A 22,230-nucleotide genomic window follows, 5' to 3' on the forward strand; every position below is an offset into this window, starting at 1 on the left:
CAATTTAGACCAATTATCCTAGATACGCTAGTAATAATTAATCCACCAATTTATTCCTACTACGAACACGGTAGCTTTATCACTAATCAGCCCTATTCATACAATTACGGATTGTCAGGAACTAATTGACTGTAATCCAATTAAACTTAAGTTGATCAGGCTTAAATAAAATCAGAATTATCTTGGAACCTAGGAATTAATCGGAATCAATTTTAAACCAATTAGGTCTCACAGATCATTAAATTAGAGTTTCATTATTCTCGCCGAATTAAAAGATTTAGCTACTCATGCTTAAAATAAAAACAATCAAATAAATAAAAATAAACATACTGAATATGCGAATAAAGCTGAGAAATAAATTGCAAGAAATAAATCAAACTTGAATTAACCCAATACTCGTCTGCCTTGATCCAAGTCCAGCCGCAATTCTCGAATTTGAAAACAAAATTTAATCTAACAAGCTATGAATCAAGTGCTAAAGACGTAAGAGCAAATTGCATGGAAATTAAAGATTGCATAAAAAAAACTAAAAGTCAACTGCTATTTTGAATTCAAAGTTTGCGGCTACTGTAAGTAAAAGTGAATGTGTCTAAAAGTGAATTAAACCTAAACTATATATATGCTATCTATGCATGCATGTGGCGCCTCTCTTCAAAATTTAGGAAATAAATCCCTACAGGGCGCCGCTTGATCTAACAAAATGGGTTTCGGCCCTTTTACCTAATTAAGTCCAAAATAAAATAAAACTAAGAGTTTTGAGCTTTATTAAAATATAACAAGTAATTAAAACCCCAATCTCTACTATCTTCCATCTCCACGTCGAATCTCCGTTGCAAGCTCGTCTTTCTCCAATTTCTCCCAATCAGCAGCTCCATCTCCAATTCTTCTCATTCCTGCGCCAAAACATAGCAAACTATGTAATATCACATGAAACCACGGTGAAACGCACACTAAACTAGGTAGCTAAAATACACACATCACCCGGCCCCTGTTCTGTTTCGTCCTCCCCAATTCCCAAATCGTTCGATTCATCCCAATTCCCAAACTCCCAAGTCCCAGCCGACCCTAATCTCTCACTCCAGAGTCCAGCCCCGCCCGCCGCCCGGCCGCCCCACTCGCCACTCTAGTCTCCAGCCCGGCGTGGGAGGCGGCGCCCCTCGCCAGTCGTCCCAGCCTCCGCAGTCCCAAACTCCCACGAAGCCGCAACTCCCACCGCGACCCTCGCCCCGCCGTTCGCCGCCGCAGCAGCCGTGCAGGTGCAGCCTTCGAGCTTCGACGACAGCTACGACAGGTTATAGGTGAGCTTCTTCTTCTTCTTTTTTTTTTTTTTAATATAGATTTCGATTTGTGCAGTTGACTTGGAAGAGATAATTTTGACCGTGTAATTAGGGTACCCGAATACCCGACTCGGGTACCCGATTTCGTTTTTGGGGTCGGGATCGGGTATAGGGTTTTGGGAATTTTCGGGTTCGGGTACCCGATTTTTTCGGGTAGGGTACCCGAACCCGACCCGATTCCCAGGCCTACCAAAATATAGAGAAAACAAATCTACACTGACATACATTTGTCACTTGGCAAGACTACCTATCGATGTTGATACAAAAACTACATGTTATTTTAATTTCGTCTCTTCTAATTCACACTTCACTTTGATTGTTTGTGGTGCTACAGATTCTTGTTGAGAGTGATCAGTTATGTCTTCCACCTCTATTGTCAGCTGTAACGCGAGCGCTAATTCGAGGCCCATCACCACATCTGCCATAGTAGGCCTCTCTAGTGGCTGAATGTGTATGCATCTCCCTGCTATTCCAACAAATACATTCAAACAAGCTGCTGAAATCTGCCCCGCGAGGTTTGCGTCGATGAGTCGATCCACTTGCCCTTCACGCACACAAAATCGAGCCCATCCGGCCAGGCTATGTTGCTCCTCGTCGAGCCTCACATCCACGGCAGGCCTTCCAGAGAGAAGTTCGAAGAGAACCACTCCAAATGCGTACACATCGGATTTTCTGGTCAATTGATTGGTTGAAAGGTATTTGGGATCCAAGTAGCCGAAGGTGCCTTTGACGTTGGTGCTGATGTGCGTGAAGGAATCGTTCGAGTGTCCCTTTTTGGAGAGCCCGAAATCTGAAATCTTGGCCACCCAGTTGTGGTCGAGAAGGATGTTGGTGGACTTGACGTCGCGGTGGATGATGGCGTGCTTGGTGCCGCTGTGGAGATAGTGCAGTCCTATTGCAGCGCCCATGGAAATTTGGAGGCGCTGCTTCCACATTAATGGTGGATTCTCGGAGTTGTTGATGATGTGGTCGCGGAGGGAGCCGTTGGCCATGTAGTCGTAGACGAGGATCATCTCACCGTCGTCGTCGCAGTAGCCGATGAGGGAGACCAGGTGGAGGTGGCGGAGCTTGGAGAGCATCTCGATCTCGGTGAGGAACTCGCGGGCGCCTTGGCTGGAGGAGGGGTTGAGCCTCTTGATCGCGACGGTGGTGGTGGCGTTGTCAATGAGGCCTTTGAAAACGTTGCCGAAGCCTCCCCTGCCGATGATGAAGTTGTGGTCGAAGTTGCGGGTGGCGGTTTTGATGTCGTCGAAGGAGAAGTATCTGCAGAGATCGGAGGGCAGGGAGATGGCAGCTGATGATCCGCTAGTTCTGGCGGTGGAAAGTGTTGCCCACGATGACTTGGTGATGCTCGTGGCCGCGTCCTTCATTTTCTGCCGCCGCCGGAGAATGAAGAAGCCAATGGCTGCAACCACCGCAAGTACGCCGACAACACTCCCTACGACAGCATATGTCACAACGCCGTTTTTCTTCTTCGCCGGCGGAGAAGAATCCACCATGAGCTCGAGGTTGGTGGCTGCAAAACTCCCTGTGGAATCATTGAGTTTGAAAATTTCTAAGCCATTTAGCGACGCGCAGGCAAGTGTGTTTTGTTTCTCAAAGAAAGCTTCCAAATGTAGGCGCAGGTCTTGCTTTCCACTATATCCGTCATCAGGAACCCTTGTAACGTAGTCTCTGAAGGTGGGAATATAAGAGCCACCGGCCAAGAGGATAACATCGAGTTCGTTTTCCGCTTCCTTGTTATTGATGTATAATGTAAACACACAGTCGTTTTGATACATAGCTTGACAAAAGTGGAAGCGGAGCAGATACAAGAATCCAGAATCAACAGGGAAGCCCCAATCTAAACTTGTTCCGAATTGGAAGTCCACTATTCTAGCAGATGTGTATACCATAGGCGGAGCTGTATACGCAGGAGTTGTGGTGGTGTATTCTAACAGGGAAACTCTTTCTGTATGCGGCGTCCACCCACCAAAGACTCCGAATATGAAATCATCATCTGGGGTCCACCGCCGGAACATGCCGCGGGGGCCGCTGTCGTGTGCAATTTCGACGGCATCGCCGCCGACATTGAGGCGGTAGAGATTTTCCAAAGCCGTGTTGTTTTGCAGATACGTCTGACCGTTGAGATACACGTCCTTGATTGTCACATCGTTTCCCTTGAAGTAGGGTTTATCCGGAATTGAAACTATTTCAATTCCGTTGATGAAAGCGAAGGAATTTGGATTCGGGGAGAATGTTAGTCTCAGTCTCTGCTGTTGGTCGATGTTAATGATGAACTCTTTCTTAAAAGAAGGATATGAATTGTTCTTGAAGTAAAGGAAAGCACTGAAGTTTCTCAATAGGGTGAAAGAATTCGCAGTGAGAGAGAAAAGTGATTGAGAAGTGTTGTAGTGGGCGTAGGCGTTGGCGTAGAAGTAAAGACGGAGGAATTTCTGGCCTGTGGTGAGCGGAAAAGTGTATGTGAAGGGGGAATGGATGAGACGAGCAGTCTGGTAAGGGACTGCAAAAACCGAAGGGTCCATAGTGGAAGCTTCGGAAGCTGAAGATATGGAGGCGGCGTTTGATGGCATGTATCTTGAACCGGTATCGCTGACCCAACTCCGGAGGCTGGTGTCGTTTGCGATTGTCGACGCGCCGCAGCTGAGGAGGATCAACTCCGTGGCGGTGTAGGCCGGCGTGGAGGCGCTGCTGATTTGGGCTGTTGAAAATATAGAGGTGAGCAAGAACAGGTGAAGAGCGTGGGACATCATCGTTGTAGTGAGTAGGGGCCTTGTTTTAGCAGATTTGAGGCAACTAAAAGGATAAAAAGTGGTGCCAAAGACTTACTTGGACCAAGTCAATGGCGTTACACCAATAATTTCTTTTCCACAACTAGCGTGCCCCACCAAGAGAGGACCATGTTTTCCAATGCCTTGAGTTTTAATCTTGTTCTATATTCCTCCGTCCCCTCAAAAATAGCTTATTTCTTTTCGACACGAAGATTAACTAAAATATGTGAATTAAATAAAATAGTAGGACTCATAAAAGTTAATTATTACTCTCTCTGTCCGTGATATCGTTTCCACCTCCATTTATAGAAGTAGGGTGAACAAACTTACATTCATAATAATAATGAGACTCAAACTTCACTCACTCTTACTATATTTCAACTATTATCCACCACTTTTCTTAAAATCGGCGCCGTCACAATGTGAAAATGATATCGCGGACGGAGGGTGTATTTTTTATAAACTCGACCATTTTTAATGCATACATATAGCATTCCCAATCACCACATTACTGAAATCAAACAAGTCCAAAGAAATCACACTTCTCTCGCGCATCACCTTTCGAAAAATGACTGCGCTGCGCCAACCCCATTTTCCCATTAACCGAATATCCAGAAATCAGCATGGTCCAAGACACGCAATCCCTTTCAGGCATTCTGTCGAACACTTTAATAGCACACTCCAACTGGGAGCATTTAATCTACAATTAACAAACTAAACCCACAGACACAGCTGTTAGTTTGGTCATGACAGAGATTTGTTTTCCTATTCTCAATCTGAACCGATTTGCCGAGAATCCACAGAGAAGGACTGAGTGTTGGACGGGGGAGCCTTCGCCGGATTTAAGAGACAAGGTTTCCTGTGTTTCTGACAAGGGTGAGAAGACATCATGTCTTGGGCCATAATTTTATTTTTTAAGTTAGTTCGGCCCAAATTTGGATGGGCTTACGAAATAAAAGATACTCACTTCGTTCCTCTTTAGACAAGATATAATCCAGATATATAATTCTTTTTTTTAATTATTTATTTAAATTTAAAATTAAATTATTTGGAAAGAGAGAGAAAAGTGATTGAGAAGTGTTGTAGTGGGGGTAGAAGTAAAGGCGGAGGAATTTCTGGCCTGTGGTGAGCGGAAAAGTGTATGTGAAGGGGGAATGGAAGAGACGAGCAGTCTGGTAAGGAACTGGAAAAACCGAAGGTTCCATAGTGGAAGCTTCGGAAGCTGAAGATATGGAGGCGGCGTTTGATGGCATGAATCTTGAACGGGTATCGCTGTCCCAACTCCGGAGGCTGGTGTGGTTTGCGATTGTCGACGCGCCGCAGCTGAGGAGGATTAAGTCCGTGGCGGTGTAGGCCGGCGTGGAGGCGCCGCTGATTTGGACTATTGAAAATATAGAGGTGAGCAAGAACAGGTAAAGAGAGTGGGACATCATCGTTGTAACGAGAAAGAGCCTTGTTTACCAATTTTGAGGCCTGCAAATGAAAAGGATAAAAAGTGGTGCCAAAGACTTGCATGGACCAAGTCAATGGCGTTACACCAATAATTTGTTTTCCACAACTAGCGTGTCCCACCAAGAGAGGGCCATGTTTTCAATGCCACGAGTTTTAATCTTTTTCTATATTTCCTCAAAAATGGCTGAAATCAAACAAGTCCAAGAAATCACATTTCTCTCGGGCATCATTTCGAAATATGACTGCGCTGCGCCAGCCCCATTTTCCCATTCAAGACACGCAACCCCTTTCAGGCATTCTGTCGAACACTTTGATAGCAAACTCCAGTTGTTGGTTTGGTCATATTAAAGAAACAATATACTAATTAAAGAAACAATATACTAATTAACTATAACTAAATAATGATCTGCATCATAGTACACTCGCGGCTCAGTGGATTATAGCTCGTATAACTGATTGCCTGAGATGCATGCAAAGGTGGTTATTTGACATTATGATCACAGTCGTTGATCATGCACCGGATTACATCTGAGTACATAAAGATTTCTTTCTAGCTTCTAGAGTTAGTTTTTTACGCATTCCTTGTATGTGAATGAGAGTAGAGAAAAACAGAGAGTGAGAGAAATATTGCCAAGCGCAGCTATCATTGAGCTCGAAGCAATTCATTGTAATCTTTGTTTTCTTTCTTGAGTTTAGTGAATTCAGTTTCGTCTGTCGTGGATGTAGGTTGTTCGCAACCGAACCACGTAAATCCCTTTTGTCATTTTTCTTTCTGTTATCGTTGATCTTGATAGCGAGGAGAGTTTAGATTGATCCAAATCGTATAGTTTTACATATACAACTAGAAATCTAATCAGAGCCGCAGGAAATGAACGTTGAATGATGAGCTAAAAAACCCGTCAGATTGAAACACCAGCTAGGCTGAAACAACTTAGTGCTCATTTTACTACTTACACAAAGCTGCAATGCGAATTCGAGGCCCCAAAATATAGAGAAAACAAATCTACACTGACAAACATTTGTCACTTGGCAAGACTACCTATCGATGTTGATCGACAAAAACTACTTGTTATTTTAATTTCGTCTCTTCTAATTCACCCTTCACTTTGATTGTTTGTGGTGCTACAGATTCTTGTTGAGAGTGATCAGTTATGTCTTCCACTTCTGTTGTCAGCTGTAACGCGAGCGCTAATTCGAGGCCCATCACCACATCTGCCATAGTAGGCCTCTCTAGTGGCTGAATGTGTATGCATCTCCCTGCTATTCCAACAAATACATTCAAACAAGCTGCTGAAATCTGCCCCGCGAGGTTTGTGTCGATGAGTCGATCCACTTGCCCTTCACGCACACAAAATCGAGCCCATCCGGCCAGGCTATGTTGCTCCTCGTCGAGCCTCACATCCACGGCAGGCCTTCCAGAGAGAAGTTCGAAGAGAACCACTCCAAATGCGTACACATCGGATTTTCTGGTCAACTGATTAGTTGAAAGGTATTTGGGATCCAAGTAGCCGAAGGTGCCTTTGACGTTGGTGCTGATGTGCGTGAAGGAATCGTTCGAGTGTCCCTTTTTGGAGAGCCCGAAATCTGAAATCTTGGCCACCCAGTTGTGGTCGAGAAGGATGTTGGTGGACTTGACGTCGCGGTGGATGATGGCGTGCTTGGTGCCGCTGTGGAGATATTGCAGTCCTTTTGCAGCGCCCATGGAAATTTGGAGGCGCTGCTTCCACGTTAATGGTGAATTCTCGGAGTTGTTGATGATGTGGTCGCGGAGGGAGCCGTGGGCCATGTAGTCGTAGACGAGGATCATCTCGCCGTCGTCGTCGCAGTAGCCGATGAGGGAGACCAGGTGGAGGTGGCGGAGCTTGGAGAGCATCTCGATCTCGGTGAGGAACTCGCAGGCGCCTTGGCTGGAGGAAGGGTTGAGCCTCTTGATCGCGACGGTGGTGGTGGCGTGGTCGATGAGGCCTTTGTAGACGTTGCCGAAGCCTCCCTTGCCGATGACGAAGTTGTGGTCGAAGTTGCGGGTGGCGGTTTTGATGTCGTCGAAGGAGAAGTATCTGCAGAGATCGGTAGGCAGGGAGATGGCAGCTGATCCGCTAGTTCTGGCGATGGACCAGCTTGACCCCGTCGATGACTTGGCGACGCTCGTCGCCGAGTCCTTCATTTTCCGCCGCCGCCGGAAGATCAAGAAGGCAATGGCTGCAACCACCGTAACAACTCCGGCTACACTCCCTGTAACAGCGTAAATTATACTCTTTCTCTTCCGCGGCGGCGGCGTGAGCTCCGGGACGGCTGCAAGGCTCCCTTTCGCATCACCGAGTTTAAATATTTCTAACCCGTTCAACAGAGCGCTCTCATACTTCGGAATTCCATCAAGCATCGGAAACAAAGAAAGCCGCAGGTCTTGCTTTCCACGACGACCGTCGTCGGGAACCCACGTTACATAGTCTCTGAAGATGGGAATATCATGGCCGCCGGCCAAAGTAATGACGTCGACCTCGATCTCAGCCGTCTGATTATTGATAGCAACGGTGAACACCCTCTGGTTTTGCTTGGTGACGTCGAGCGTGAACTCGCAGAAATGGAGTCTGAGGAGATAGTAAGACCCAGAATCCACAGGGAATCCCCACTCCAGACTTATGGTGGTGTTCGCCATCACTCTCGCAGACGTGTACACGATCGGCGGCGCACTGTAAGGAGGAGTTTCTCGCGTGTACTTGATCACGGTATTCTCAAGGTGGGGAGTGTAACCATACTCCGCTCCGAATATGAAATCATTATCTGGGGACCATCCCCGGAACATGCCGCTGTCGTCTGCAATTCCGACGGCGCCGCCGCCAACATTGAGGCGGTAGAGATTTTCCAAAGACGTATTGTTTTGCAGTTGCAGATACGTCACACCTTCGAGATACGCGTTGTCCTTGATTGGCACATCGAAGTAGAGTTTATCCGGAACCGAAACGATTTCAATCCCGTTGACGAAAGCAAAGAAATTTGGATTCGGGGAGAATGTTAGTCTCAGTCCCTGCTGTTGGTCGATGTTAATGATGAACTCTTTGTTGAAAGAAGGAAGTGAGTTGTACTTGGAATAAAGAAAGGCGCTGAAGTATGTTAATAAAGTGAAATCATTTGCAAAGAGAGAGAAAACTGATTGAGAAGTGTTGTAGTGGGAGTAGGCGTCGGGGTAGAAGTAAAGACGGAGGAATATCTTGCCTGTGGCGAGCGGAAAAGTGTATGTGAAAGCGGAATGGAAGAGACGAGCAGTCTGGTAAGGGACTAAAGGAACCGAAGGGTCCATAGTGGAAGCTTCGTAAGCTGAAGATATGGAGGAGGCGTTTGATGGCATGAATCTTGAACGGGTATCGCCGACCCAACTCCGGAGGCTGGTGTCGTTTGTGATTGTCGACGCGCCGCAGCTGAGGAGGATCAACTCCGTGGCGATGTAGGCCGGCGGCGTGAAGGCGCTGCTGATTTGGACTGTTGAAAATATGCAGGTGAGCAAGACCAGGTAAAGAGAAAGAGCGTGGGACATCATCGTTGTAGTGAGTAAGGGCCATGTTTAGCAGATTTGAGGCAACTAAGAGGATAAAAGTGGTGCCAAACTGCCAAAGACTTACTTGGAGCAAGTCAATGGCGTTACACCAATAATTTCTTTTCCACAACTAGCGTGCCCCACCAAGAGAGGACCATGTTTTCCAATGCCGTGAGTTTTAATCTTGTTCTATATTCCTCCGTCCCGTCAAAAATAGCTTATTTCTTTTCGACACGAAGATTAACTAAAATATGTGAATTAAATAAAATAGTAGAACTCATAAAAGTTAATTATTACTCTCTCTGTCCGCAATATCGTTCCCACTTCCATTTATAGAAGTAGGGTGAACAAACTTACATTCACAACAATAATGAGACTCAAACTCCACTCTTCTTAAAATCGGCGCCGTCCACAATGTGAAAATGATATCGCGGACGGAGGGTGTATTTTTTATAAACTCGACCATTTTTAATGCATGCATGTAGCATTTCCAATCACCACATTACTGAAATCAAACAAGTCCAAAGAAATCATATTTCTCTCGGGCATCATTTCGAAATATGACTGCGCTGCGCCAACCCCATTTTCCCATTAACAAAATATCCAGAAATCAGCATGGTCCAAGACATGCAATCTCTTTCAGGCATTCTGTCGAACACTTTAATAGCACACTCCAACTGGGAGCATTTAATCTACAATTAACAAACTAAACCCACAGACACGGTTGTCGGTTTGGTCATGGCCGAAGTTTGTTTTCCTGTTCTCAATCTGAACCGATTTGCCGAGAATCCAGAGAGAAGGGACTGAGTGTTGCCTTCGCCGGATTTAAGAGAGAAGGTTTCCTGTGTTTCTGACGAGGGTGAGAAGAGATCATGTCGTGGGCCTTTATTTCGATTTTTTAAGTTAGTTCGGCCCAAATTTGGAGTTCATGAAATTAGGAATGGGATTCCCCTATTGGGCTTACAAAACAAAAGATACTCACTTCGTTCCTCTTTAGACAAGATATAGTCCAGATATAGTATATACTCCCTCCGTTCGCGATATCGTTTTCACATTGTGGGTGACGCGTGTTTTAAGAAAAGTAGTGCATAGTAATGAATATTGTAGTGAATGGAGTTTGAGTCCCACTATTGCTGTGAGTGGAAGTTTGTGGACCCTACTTCTATAAATGAAAGTGAAAACGATATCGCGGATGGATCGAAATGACAAATGTAGAAACGATATCGCGGACGGAGGAAGTATATCTTATTTAAGAGATAGGATACCGCAAGGACCCGATAATTTTTTTTTTAATTATTTGTTTAAATTTATATAAAGTTAAATTATAATTTCTTAACTCATTCTAGATTTTAATCTAAGATACAAATAATTAATTCATGTTATTTCTATTTCATATTTAACTACCGAACATTAATATACGATATCAATCTTAGTTTATCTGCTGCATATATCTTAAGTTTTATCTATCTTAGCTTATCCCAACGACCTATCAAATATGCCCAGTAAGATTTGTGTCTGTAAATTTTTAATCGCCATAATAGAATCCATATATGTTGATTGAGATAGGAAGCAGTGAAGCACTTGTTTTTGATGCACAAATACTGTTTTATTTGGTGAGAAATCGGCTTTGACAAAGCTGCAATGAATCATCTTATACATTAGAAAGTGCTCAAACTGCCGTGCCAACATTTGCAAGCCAAGCAATTTGTTTCTTACAAGAAATAATAACCAAAATTGGAGTTAACTATTTAGGTTATTTTACAATGATGACGAGTGAGTACCAACTTGGCTTACGACTATTTTTTTTTATTCATTTTTAAAGGTGGGGCTGAGAAAACGTAGGGTGCGAGCGAATACTTAAATTTGGATTTTCTATTAAAGTTGATAAATAAATTACAAATCAAAAATATTTAATTAGATAATACTCCTTATGTCCACAAAAAGAAAAAAATTATAATTTTATCATTTTTGTCCATCCACAAAAATATATCATAATTCTTTTTTGTCATTCATGGACCTACAATTTTTTAATTTGTGAGACCCTTTCTTTCACTAATTGTGTGGAGTCATTTTTCCACTCATTAAATAAGTAACTAATTTTTTAAAAAAATTCGTGTTGTCTTTACTTAGGACTTTTTTTGTGTGGACGGAGTGAATACATCTTTTTGTCAATTAGAATTTCATCAATTAAAACTATTAACAATAATTCAATAAGTAATGAAAATAAAAAATTGAAAGTATAAAACATAATTGAAAATTTTAAAGGAGTTACCTTATATATAAAAATTTGCCATTAAAATTTGATCAATTAAAACTATTAACAATAAATCAATAATTAATAAAAACAAAACGTGAAAATATAAAAAATAATTTGTAATAAAGGTATTGTATTGCTCTAAACTTGGACGATACAAAAATTCACAGACAAAAAATGTTACAAGGTGTAGTAAATAACTTTTACTACTATAAGCAATATTATTAAACACTTCAAAAATTATAAAGGTTCGAATAATTATACACACAACATTTATATAGACTTATATATTTCTTGAGCCCTTATTTTTTCAAGACAATAATTATACACACAATATTTATATAGAATTATATATTTCTAGGGGTGTGCAGCGGGTCGGACCCGGACCGACCCGCCGGGTTTGTAGACCTGAAATTTTTAGAAAAACGGACCGACCCGGACCGAAATTTTCGAGCGGGCCGACCCGGGACCGGACCGAACCCGAGCAACGGGTCCGGTTCGGTCCGGGTCAGACCCACTAATAGCCTAATTTTTTTTATTTTTTATTTTTTCCTATTTTTCCACCTATTTTTTAGATCTAAAACATTAAAAATACAATACCAAAACTTTATTTCCCCCCCCCCCTATTTTTCCACCTATTTTTCAGTTAGTATTCTTAGGGTTAGAAGTTAGATTAATATTATATTATTATTATTATTATTAATTATTAAATATAAATATTAAATATTAAATTTTTAATAGCATGGGTCGGTTCCGGGTTCGCCGGGTTTCGACCGGGTTCGACCCGGACCGACCCGAAAAACTTTCGGTCCTCAAAATAAGACCCAACCCGGACCAAACACCTATAGTGGGCCGGTTCGGTCTGGACCGAACCCGTCGGTCCGGGCGGGTTCGACGGGTCCGGGTTGGGTTTGCACACCCTGAGCCCTTATGTTTTCAAGACTCTCACGGCCCAAAATCGCATCGGTTCATTTTAGTGTTAAAAGATACTCCAATCTATTTAATATATAAAAAAAAACTTTTTTTTTTGGTTCCATTTAACTTCTCTATATTTTCCCACAAATTTTTTCACTATATTTTTCTTCCTCCTCTTGTTTTTTTCTTATAATTATTTCAAAAAATCCTTAAATTTAAATTATAAAAAAATAATATTCAATATGCATCTTAAATTTAATACGATAAAAATATCATCAAAAGTAAATTTAAAACGAATAAGTTATGAAAAATTTAAAATCTAAAATATTTTATTTCTCTCTTCATTAAAATTTTACAAAATTACAATTTTCGTAATTTAAAATTGATTATTAGTAATCAGAGAAGAAGCAGTCAAGGAAAGTTTTAAAAAGACCGAGAAAACTACTCCTATTTTTTTCCACAACAGACGAACAAAATGAATTAAATTCAATTCAGATAAAAAAGTAAAAATAAAATAAAATCAGAAGCCGAAACCACTCATCAATTTCTCTAACTAAAAGATTGCTCCTATGGCGGAGGTCTCAAATCTCCACCGGCAACGGCCGTCCCGGCGACCCGCCGCGACGACCATTAGGTCCCAACTCGAAGACGCCCTGCACGAGGAAGAAGAATTCTACAATCAGCCGCATCCTTTCGTTTTCGATTCATTCTCCCCACCGCACAATTCTTCAAATCCCTCTTTCTTCGACGACTACGCGACGTCGTTTGATCTAGGGTTCGAATTGAACTCGGAAACCGAGAATTTGGGGTGCGAGTACGAGGACCCCAATTGCTTCTTCGTCGGAGGCGAAGAAGACGATGACCAGATGAATTACGTGACAGATCTGTTCGAGCCACGCCACGCGCACCCGGCGGAGGATATAATTTGGCAGCTCGAATCGCGCCGGGTTGAGGATCTGGGCATGGAATTCGGATTCGGACCGGGTCTACGGGTGGTCAGCATGGATTCGGAGTCTGATACTGAGGAATTCGAGGTAAATGCTGGATTTACTAACGATGATGATGATGATTATAATTTGTTTGGAGTTAGAAATCATAGGTATCACGCAGGTGAGAACGATAGAGAGGAGTTCGAATGGGAGGAGGTTAGTGAGAGAATTCGATACGATGGGAGGGAGAGTATGAATATGATGATAAATGGAATCGAAGAAATTTCGGTTTCCGATATTTCTTCCTCGGATATTGAGAATTCGAGCTTAGGTGATGATGGTGAGAGACCAGAGGTAGGGCGGAATGTAGCATGGGAAGTTCTGTTGGCAGTGGATAATCTAGATAGGAATCTTGATTTCGAGATTCCGGAAGAAAACAGCATCATCAATGGGGATGAATCTCTTTCGCATATTAATCTTCCAGAAGATTATATCATGACTATGGAATACGATGCCCTTTTCGGGCAGTTGGTGGAGAATGACAACGCATCGAAAGGCAGCCCCCCGGCTGCAAAATCCGTTGTCAAGAATCTGCCTTCCTTGGTGTTGACAAAGGAGGATGTCGAGCAGAACAATAGCGTAGTCGTTTGTGCTGTTTGTAAGGACGAGGTTGCGATTGGGGAGAAGGTGACTAGGCTGCCTTGTTGTCATCTCTACCATGGGGACTGCATTCTGCCGTGGCTTAGTATAAGGAACACGTGCCCCGTGTGTAGGCACGAGTTGCCAACGGATGATGCTGACTACGAGAAGAGGAAGAGCGAGAGAGGGAGACTTCGTAGTGGAAGTGCTGGTCACTTGTTTGATGATTTGGAGCTCAGGTACAATTTTGAACTTCTGCCTTGAAAAGGCATTTCCAGTGCTTTAGAATATGGTTTAGAGACTCCTTTTTCTGGTATGTATAAATTCATTCACATGTATTTCCAAGTGGTGAGGTGTTGATAGTGCATTGCAAGTGATATGGATCCATGGTATGAAACTAGCTTGTTATATACAGCATTAGGAGATAGCAATCATAGAGACTACTAGTTGGAAGCATGATCTTGCAGGGTCTTCTTCGTTTCTATGGGTCGTTGAACTTAATGAATAATTTTTCAATATGGCTTTAGTGATCACATCTGGAATTGGTGGTCTGTCAGTTTGGAAAATAGTGTAGGACTTGTGTGAAGGTGATGAGTTGCAGAATTTTCAATTGATCAGTGCCCTAGCTAGCCCTCCCACAATATATGGAAGAAAATTCTAGTTACTTGAGTAGAGCTATGAACTATCGCGTTGCTGGATGCTGGTGAAGTAATTCGAGGTCACATTCTTTTATTCAAGACTATTATGTTAGCTTCTTTTTTGCACATTGGGATGATTCATGGATCAAACTCCTATGTTTGAGGAAATGTTTTCTGCATATCTTTTGGCACATGTTTAAGTTAATTTTCCCAACTATTGATTTACTTTTTCTATGATTGTTATGACTAGCAGTTCTCTTTCATATGTTGGTCAATCCCTCTGTTTAACTTTATATATAGACATAGTTTTCAACATTGTGTATGATATGGAAAACATCCCCTTTGAATGAATTCAATATCGTTTGTCATATAATAAATTGAGTTCTTGTTGTAGTTCACTAGATGTAGCATAGATATAACCAATAAGACCGTCGTGTCTGAACCTAAACTGCAGGGTTATATCTAATTTCAGTTGAGGAACTTTGCCTATATTATACACAATGATCATTTAGGGATCCTTTTTAGGCCTGCTATAGGATTTCTACTCAACCGGAATTTCAGAGACGGTATCTATATAGAGGAGATCTTGTGTAAGACCGTCTCACGAAGCTGAGATCGAGTAGCAAAAATTTCATTAGGACAACAGATGTTTGCAGAAATAGTTTTGGTCACCCTGTGGCAAAAGTAGTTTTGCCACTACCTGAGCCCCCCTTGGTCTCAACTGAATCAACGATGTAACCAATTTTGTTGAGTAACATATGTTAGAAGCATCTCGTGGTCTCCCAACTGCAATCCCTTTTGAAATAAAATGAGTCTAGGTTCTTTAGGTTTGAATGGCATATTTAAATGCATCACTTAGGTGTGAAACATATTGCAAAGTAGGGATTGTTGGAGGATAGAAGAGTTGGTACTAGTAGTTAAATAAAGAGTTATTGGCGTCTAAATACACCAACTTTAGAGGTAGTCTGGTTTTGCACATGGACATTGAAAAGAGTAAAAAATACATGAACTTTAATATTGTAGTAATTTTACCACAAATTTAATTTCTAGACATTCAAAGTTTGTAGAAACCCTACGATTTTCAGGTTTAGTGTTTTGTAAATTCTCTCAAAACAATGTCGTTTACAGATTATCTATATGATGTTGTTTTTAAAACATCCGATGAGTACATATCGATATTCCGACTTGTCAAATCAGCTTTGTGGTAGAGTTGCTACAATATTAAAGTTCATGTATTTTTTTGACTATTTTCAAAGTTTATGTGCAAAATTCAACTACCTGCAAGTTGGTACATTTAAATGCTAATAACCCTTAAATAAATGGGGTTGAAAATGCTTTTCTTATGAGCCTCAACATATTCAACGATCTTCGAATTTCATCCTTGACTTCTCGTTTTGATCTTTTTATTTTCTTTGTTAATACTACCTTTTGACTTTTGAGAGAGGGATGAAAATAGGTCAAATATTACTATACTTTGTCCCTCAACCTATTCTACTTGGGCTTCACCGATTTAGTGATACGAGTTTAACCTAAAGTTTTTCAAATTTAATTATTACAAAACCTAAAAATCACAATTTTATCAAAAGATAGAAGGGAAACTAAAGAAAATAAGATGCATATATCCGTATGTGGATAGATAAACTTAAAAGATCTAAAAAATCTTTTTATTCACAATAACATAGTATATTCATTATATAACAATTAAATCTTGCTAGAAATTTTATACAAGTATTTCTAATTACAGTTTAATTTATAAGTTGTATCTAGTTTATAAATTTTAATTTTTAAATTAAATTACGTTCATGAGCTAATGAGCCGAATACAGTCAAATTAGAGCTTGGTTCTTTTAATTCACTAGCTCAAATTAGCATTTATTGAGAAGAACCAAATAGGTCTCGAATAATTGGTCCATTTGTAATCCTGATATTATAAATTTATAACAATAAAATTGGCTATTTTTGTACTTCCCCCACCACACACATAAAATGGGAAAGAAATTCAGGAAATGAAAATTAGAATAGCTATGTTCAATGGAAAAAAAAATATCTCAAACGTAAAATATAAACTAAATTTGATAAAGTTGTTAAATTGAAATGGTTAGGATATATATAAGTGCCCCAATCAGATAAAGCACTTAATAATCCCTCTAGAAAGCCATGATTATTAATTTATTAGAATGTGTTATAGCATTTTTTTTCAACCAGCCATTTTAGTAGCACTAGGATAATTTTAAGAGGTGGGGGGGGGGGGGGGGGGCTCAGGATTATTGCCTCAATCATTCTCGTATTGAATATGTGACTATGTTTTGACATCATCTCATTCAATTTTAAATGAAGCTAATAAAGAAAACCACAAAAAAGTAAATCTAGTTTTTTAAATTAAAGAAATAATCCAATTGCACCAAATGTGTTGTGTAAAGTGAATTTATAGGATAGGAAGCACGATTATTTTAATTTTTAGGGATGGAAAAGGCTAGATAGCTCCAATATAGTATCTTGTTTCAAATTTGTAGTGGAGTTCAATATTTTTTTAGTTAGTTTTACCATTTTGTTTTCTTACCTCCTCAATAAAGTGATTTGTATAATTGAGTATTGCAAAGTGATTAGAAAATAGAAATCACGGTTTTATTTTAGTTTGTTTGATTTTTAATGACTTTGCTCGGTTCTACATGATCCACCCAAAATTCACTTCCTATATGTAATACTTGCGAGATATTAAAATAGTTAATTTACATCTAACATGACTTTGTCTGATCAAAAAAAAAAATAGTTAATTAGTTATACAAGCCGTGTTTTTTTTCATCACAAATACTCATGTACAACCGGTTGCACCGTGCAATTAGTTTCCAGAATGACACTACTTCATTCGGGAAATGACACTTAAATATTTCTGAATGACACTACTTCAACATACAAGTGTCATTCAGAAACCAGTTACACGGTGGAACCGGTTGCATAGAAGAGTACCTCTTTTTTTATAGTTCAGAAAAAAATATATATATATATTTAGATCCCACAATAAGGGTAGCCGAGCAAAATTGATTATGTTTCTGTGAAGGTAAATATAAGTGCATAATTTAATTTTTTTAATCGTTAATTTATTCAAGTAAAAAAAAACCTTTAATTTATTAAACTCTACAATATTGTTATCCTTAATGTTCAGACTTCCGATCGACATTCCATAATTTTTAGCCCACAATAAACTTAAAACTTGGCCTCTCCTCTAAAACCTATGTAGCCATATCAAACTAAAATCTAGAAGAAAAGGACTTGGATTTTGTTTTGTTATAGATTAGAAAATTGATAAAGAAAACCACCCATCAACCGACTCATGTCTATTTCGAAAGATTTTTTTAATGATCCCATTTAGCATAAAATAAAATGATTTTATTCTTATCATGTCAAGAAAATTATAGGAGTGAAAATAACGTATGTAGAATCATGAAAATAAACAGACTAGGCACCACAATACTAATTGTGTCCACACAAAAGGGTGCATATCACCTTTGTTTCACAACCCTAAACAAAATGTAGCATCCTACTGCCTACAACTTGCGATTTTCATCATTGTAATCCCTAATTTATTTTTCTTTTGAGGGCTTAATCAAAGAATTCATTAATGAAATATCATCCGAAACAATATTCTCAAGCCATCTAGAGAAATTACGAGTCCAACAAACTGACTCAGAACGAGATCTTGCATATTGAGCTAAGCTATGCGCAAACTTGTTAGCATCTCTATATGTATGGCAAACATTTAAAAGAAAATTCTTACTAGCATTGTTATCATTGTAATCCCTAATTAATACATCTATTCTATTTCTTCCCGTATTTGTAACCTCAAGTTTTTTAAAAGAAAATGAAAAAGAAAAAGAAAAAAGAAAAAAGAAAATTCACTCGACCCTTTTTATATATGAATATTGTGTACTTCATTCTTAAATCTTAATGCTATTCTATATTTTAAAATAATATTTCATTCTTTTATTATAATTATTAGATTACATAGCCGCCCATAGTTGGTTTTGCCCTCGAGGGACTCAAGCTACCGCCTTGATCATGCCTCTGAAAAAATTAAGATCTCATGAATATATATTTTTATTTGTGTGAAATATTTGCAAATGTTAGTGATGATTTGAAGCTATACTTGATATATATATATTGCCTGAATATTTATATATGTTATTTCTCCAATCTTACAACCACTCATATGAATATCCTAAATACCAGGGGCGGGGCTGGGCAAACATAGGCCCTATGCGAATTCTTAAATTTGGGCCCTCTATTCGTAATTTAAAAAAAATGTATTATAAAAATATTTGATTAAATAATATATTTTTTGTCAAATTACTTAACAAATATATAAAAAAACTATGTCATTCACACTTTTAAAGAAATTTGCTCTACTTACAAGTTTTAAAGAAATTACCTTGATAACTCTAGAATTGAAAAATCGCTGGAAGAAAAGATAAGATGAAAGAAAAATATTTGATTAAACAATTCTCCCTCCGTCCCACGAATTCACTTAATAAATAAAAAATTATATCATTCACTAACAAAGTGTTGATCTACTTATAAAATTTAAAGAAATTACCTTGCTTTATAATCTTTAGAAATGAAAAATCGCTAAAAAAAAAAAGAAGCTGAAAAAAAAAGTTTCAGAAAATAATAGTGTACCTCGTGCTGCCATGATAAATAAATCGCAAAAATAATTAGAAATGAAAAATCGCTAAAGAAAAAAAGAAGCTGAAAAAAAAAAATCGCAAAAATTTGCCACAAGTAGGATTCGATCACAGATAAACAAAGTCTAAAAAAAGGCCCCTTCCCCACTGCACTACCTTACACAATTTAATGATTCTATAGGTTCTATTTAATATATACATAATATATATGTGGATCTATATTTTTGGGGCCCCTATTTTTTCGGGGCCCTGTGCGATCGACCACCTCGCACGCCCCCAGAACCGCCCCTGCTAAATACATAAGTTCACTTTATGACCTAATAAATACATATAAACTATTCAATACAAACTTAGGGAACTATTTCAAAGGATGTATATATACACTTTATAATTCGGCAAGATTGGACTACAAATTTATTTTGAAATAGGAACTACAAACTATGATAATATATGACTTCTCTTTAAAACATGATGAATTTGCTCTAAAAGATGTTAAATTCAAAAATATGGAATTTTTAACCCACACGTAATTTGAATTCTGACCACGACTTCATTCAACAATGTGATAAATTCATTATAGATTTTCACAGAATGATTTCTAATATTTTAAAATAATTTTTTATTTTATCCAATCTCCACTTAATCATATTTTTCTCTAATCACATTAATTTGATGTCAATCCTCCTTTTTACACCTTTGTCTTTTTTCAGTGACGGGAGACTTTTTTTTTTATGTTATTTACTTTTTCCAACTTTCATAAGATCAACCCGATATAAGATATGAATTATTTTACCCTTTTTAAATAAACACAAAATCTTGGGTACACCTGGGTGTACCGTACAACCGGGTTGACCCGTATCCATAATAGTGTTATTTATATGGGTTGGGTCAGGATATGGATTCAAATCAGGATATGGGTCAAAATTTTAGTGAAGATATAATCCGGTTGTACGGTACACCCGGGTGTACCCAAGATCACCTCTTAAATAAAAATTATGGTCCTATTAGAGAGCATAATAATTATGATTTTATTTCTTTCGATGTAGTTATATATATAAGTAGTGGTTTAAATAAAATTCTCGATAACTTAAAATTACGAACTGCACGGACTTGACGACATTTAAAGTATATGTATGATCGATATGATATATTTTTAGGGGAGGCCTAAAATAAGTACAGTTCTTAAAATATAAAATAAGAATCATTTTCAGCCTTTAGATCATCAAGACTACGGTTGATTCATCGTCATGTTGAATGAATTCATGGTCCTAAGTTCGAATCTCAAAGATAACAAAAAATAATTTTTCGCAATTCATACCTTTATACAACGAATTCATATGTGTGTTCTACATAAAATTCATATATTTTTTTTAGTTCTTGTTTCTTATTTTAAGAGGTGTTCTCACGGTAACCCCTCCCGTCTTTAATTTATAAAGTATTTACATGTTCGTGGTTTTGAATTCAAATTTTATAGAGGAGGCAATTATAATAGATTTTACAATAAATGAGAATTTTATCACCCAACCCTAATATTATGTGGCTAACGTTGAATAAGTTCGATTATAGTAGATAGCATTGACATATATATGGCTAGCATTGAATTGAACACAATATGTAATCCTTAGCTTCTTTGCGAAACGTGTCATACATTTTGTACATAATCAGTACACTTCTCTTTTACTTCTTTTTTTCTTTTCCTAAAAGAAACTTAAAATAGAAAAGATACGTACTCGTTTGGTTTTCGGTAAAGGATTATGTAGGATAATTTGTAATCAGGATATTTAGCGTGGATAATGACAAATTATTAATACTAAGTTGGTGTTTGTTATCATGGCTAAATACAAAATATCCTGGTTTAAATTAATCCTAGGGGGAGGTGGTATTATTAATCCTAAGAAATCTGGATTAATAATATTGGGTCGTGGGATTAAATCGGATCATGCGTATTATTACTAAATAATACCAAACACTAGATTGATCTGTATTAAATTAGCTAATACAGTGTATTAGCCAATATCAAACACAAGTATTAAATATTCTAAAAGAAACCTCAGATTAGATTAAAAGGTAAAATATCCTTGCAGCTAAAGAAAGTTACATGTGCATATCTTTTTCAGATAAAATTTACTTATAAAAAATAATCGATTTGAGGAGCAAACGCAAATTGGAATAATTATTAAATTAAAATTTTATTAAAAAAAAAAAAGACCTAACAACTCTTCGATAGAAAATTGGAATAAATATACGACTGGATTACTTGTTAAAATTCCAAATCTAGGGCAAGACGGTCACCGAAAGTTAAAGGACCAAATTTATTTATAAACGTGCACGTGCTACCAAATTTTATTTTAAAAAATAAAATAGAAGAAGAATGTAATTCAACCATTTTATATAAGACATCAACAATCATTTTACTGTAAGGAGACGTTTACTTTGCATGTTAATGGGATGTATAATTGAGTATTTTTAATTTCACTCTTTTAGTAAAATTAATTTAAATAATAGAAGTTATCAAGAACCTTGTGATGTTCCAAAATTTTAGTCCATCTACGTAAAAAATGAATTAATTTTATTATTTTTATTTAGGGGGAATTACGAGTTGGAAAATAGGGGGAATCACTTTCATTTCCCCATAGTCAAGCTTTCATGTATGGTTCACATTCTGATGTGGCCGCGCCGTCAAACCCAAATTAGGGTAATTGATGCGGCGAGTACAGATTAGCAGTAATTTTGAAATAGGCAGATTTCGAATTTAGGAAAATAAGTGGGTTTGACCTAAAATCTGAAAAATTAATATTTAATAGAAGAAAAAAAAGTGTAATTTCCTATATGACTGCCACATCAATTAAAATTTTTTCCGGCGTGCCACATCATTTTTACGTTTGGTAGTTGGTTGGCCATGGTAAATTCCAGAAAAAAAGAGAAATGTTATGTATTATGAGGTGATCACTAAATTATTAGCAACAAATTACCGCAACTAACACGGTGCAATTGTAGCACAAATAACAAGTAACCGAGTATCGTATCCACAGGGACTATTATAACGAATCACTCTAAGTAATCCTAATTAAACTCTAGTAATATT

At 38.5% G+C, this 22,230-nt stretch overlaps 2 protein-coding genes across 2 annotated transcripts; one reads left to right on the plus strand and one right to left on the minus strand.

Moving 5' to 3' along the window:
• Window positions 1–1,384: 1,384 nt before the first annotated feature.
• Window positions 1,385–9,354, minus strand: LOC130991004 (uncharacterized). The gene is made up of 3 exons (XM_057915209.1): window positions 6,636–9,354; window positions 4,696–4,808; window positions 1,385–4,133 (listed from the first exon to the last, which is right to left on the minus strand). Exons 1-3 carry the CDS (start codon window positions 9,093–9,095, stop codon window positions 1,613–1,615), a joined length of 5,094 nt encoding a protein of 1,697 aa, XP_057771192.1. The 5' UTR covers window positions 9,096–9,354; the 3' UTR covers window positions 1,385–1,612.
• A 3,339-nt stretch (window positions 9,355–12,693) lies between these two features.
• Window positions 12,694–14,730, plus strand: LOC130989780 (E3 ubiquitin-protein ligase CIP8-like). The gene has a single exon (XM_057913881.1). The coding sequence runs from the start codon at window positions 12,831–12,833 to the stop codon at window positions 14,091–14,093; it is 1,263 nt and encodes a 420-aa protein (XP_057769864.1). The 5' UTR covers window positions 12,694–12,830; the 3' UTR covers window positions 14,094–14,730.
• The last annotated feature ends 7,500 nt before the right edge of the window (window positions 14,731–22,230 follow it).

The sequence above is a fragment of the Salvia miltiorrhiza genome, chromosome 6 (genome assembly GCF_028751815.1).
Source record: "Salvia miltiorrhiza cultivar Shanhuang (shh) chromosome 6, IMPLAD_Smil_shh, whole genome shotgun sequence".
NCBI lineage: Eukaryota > Viridiplantae > Streptophyta > Magnoliopsida > Lamiales > Lamiaceae > Salvia > Salvia miltiorrhiza.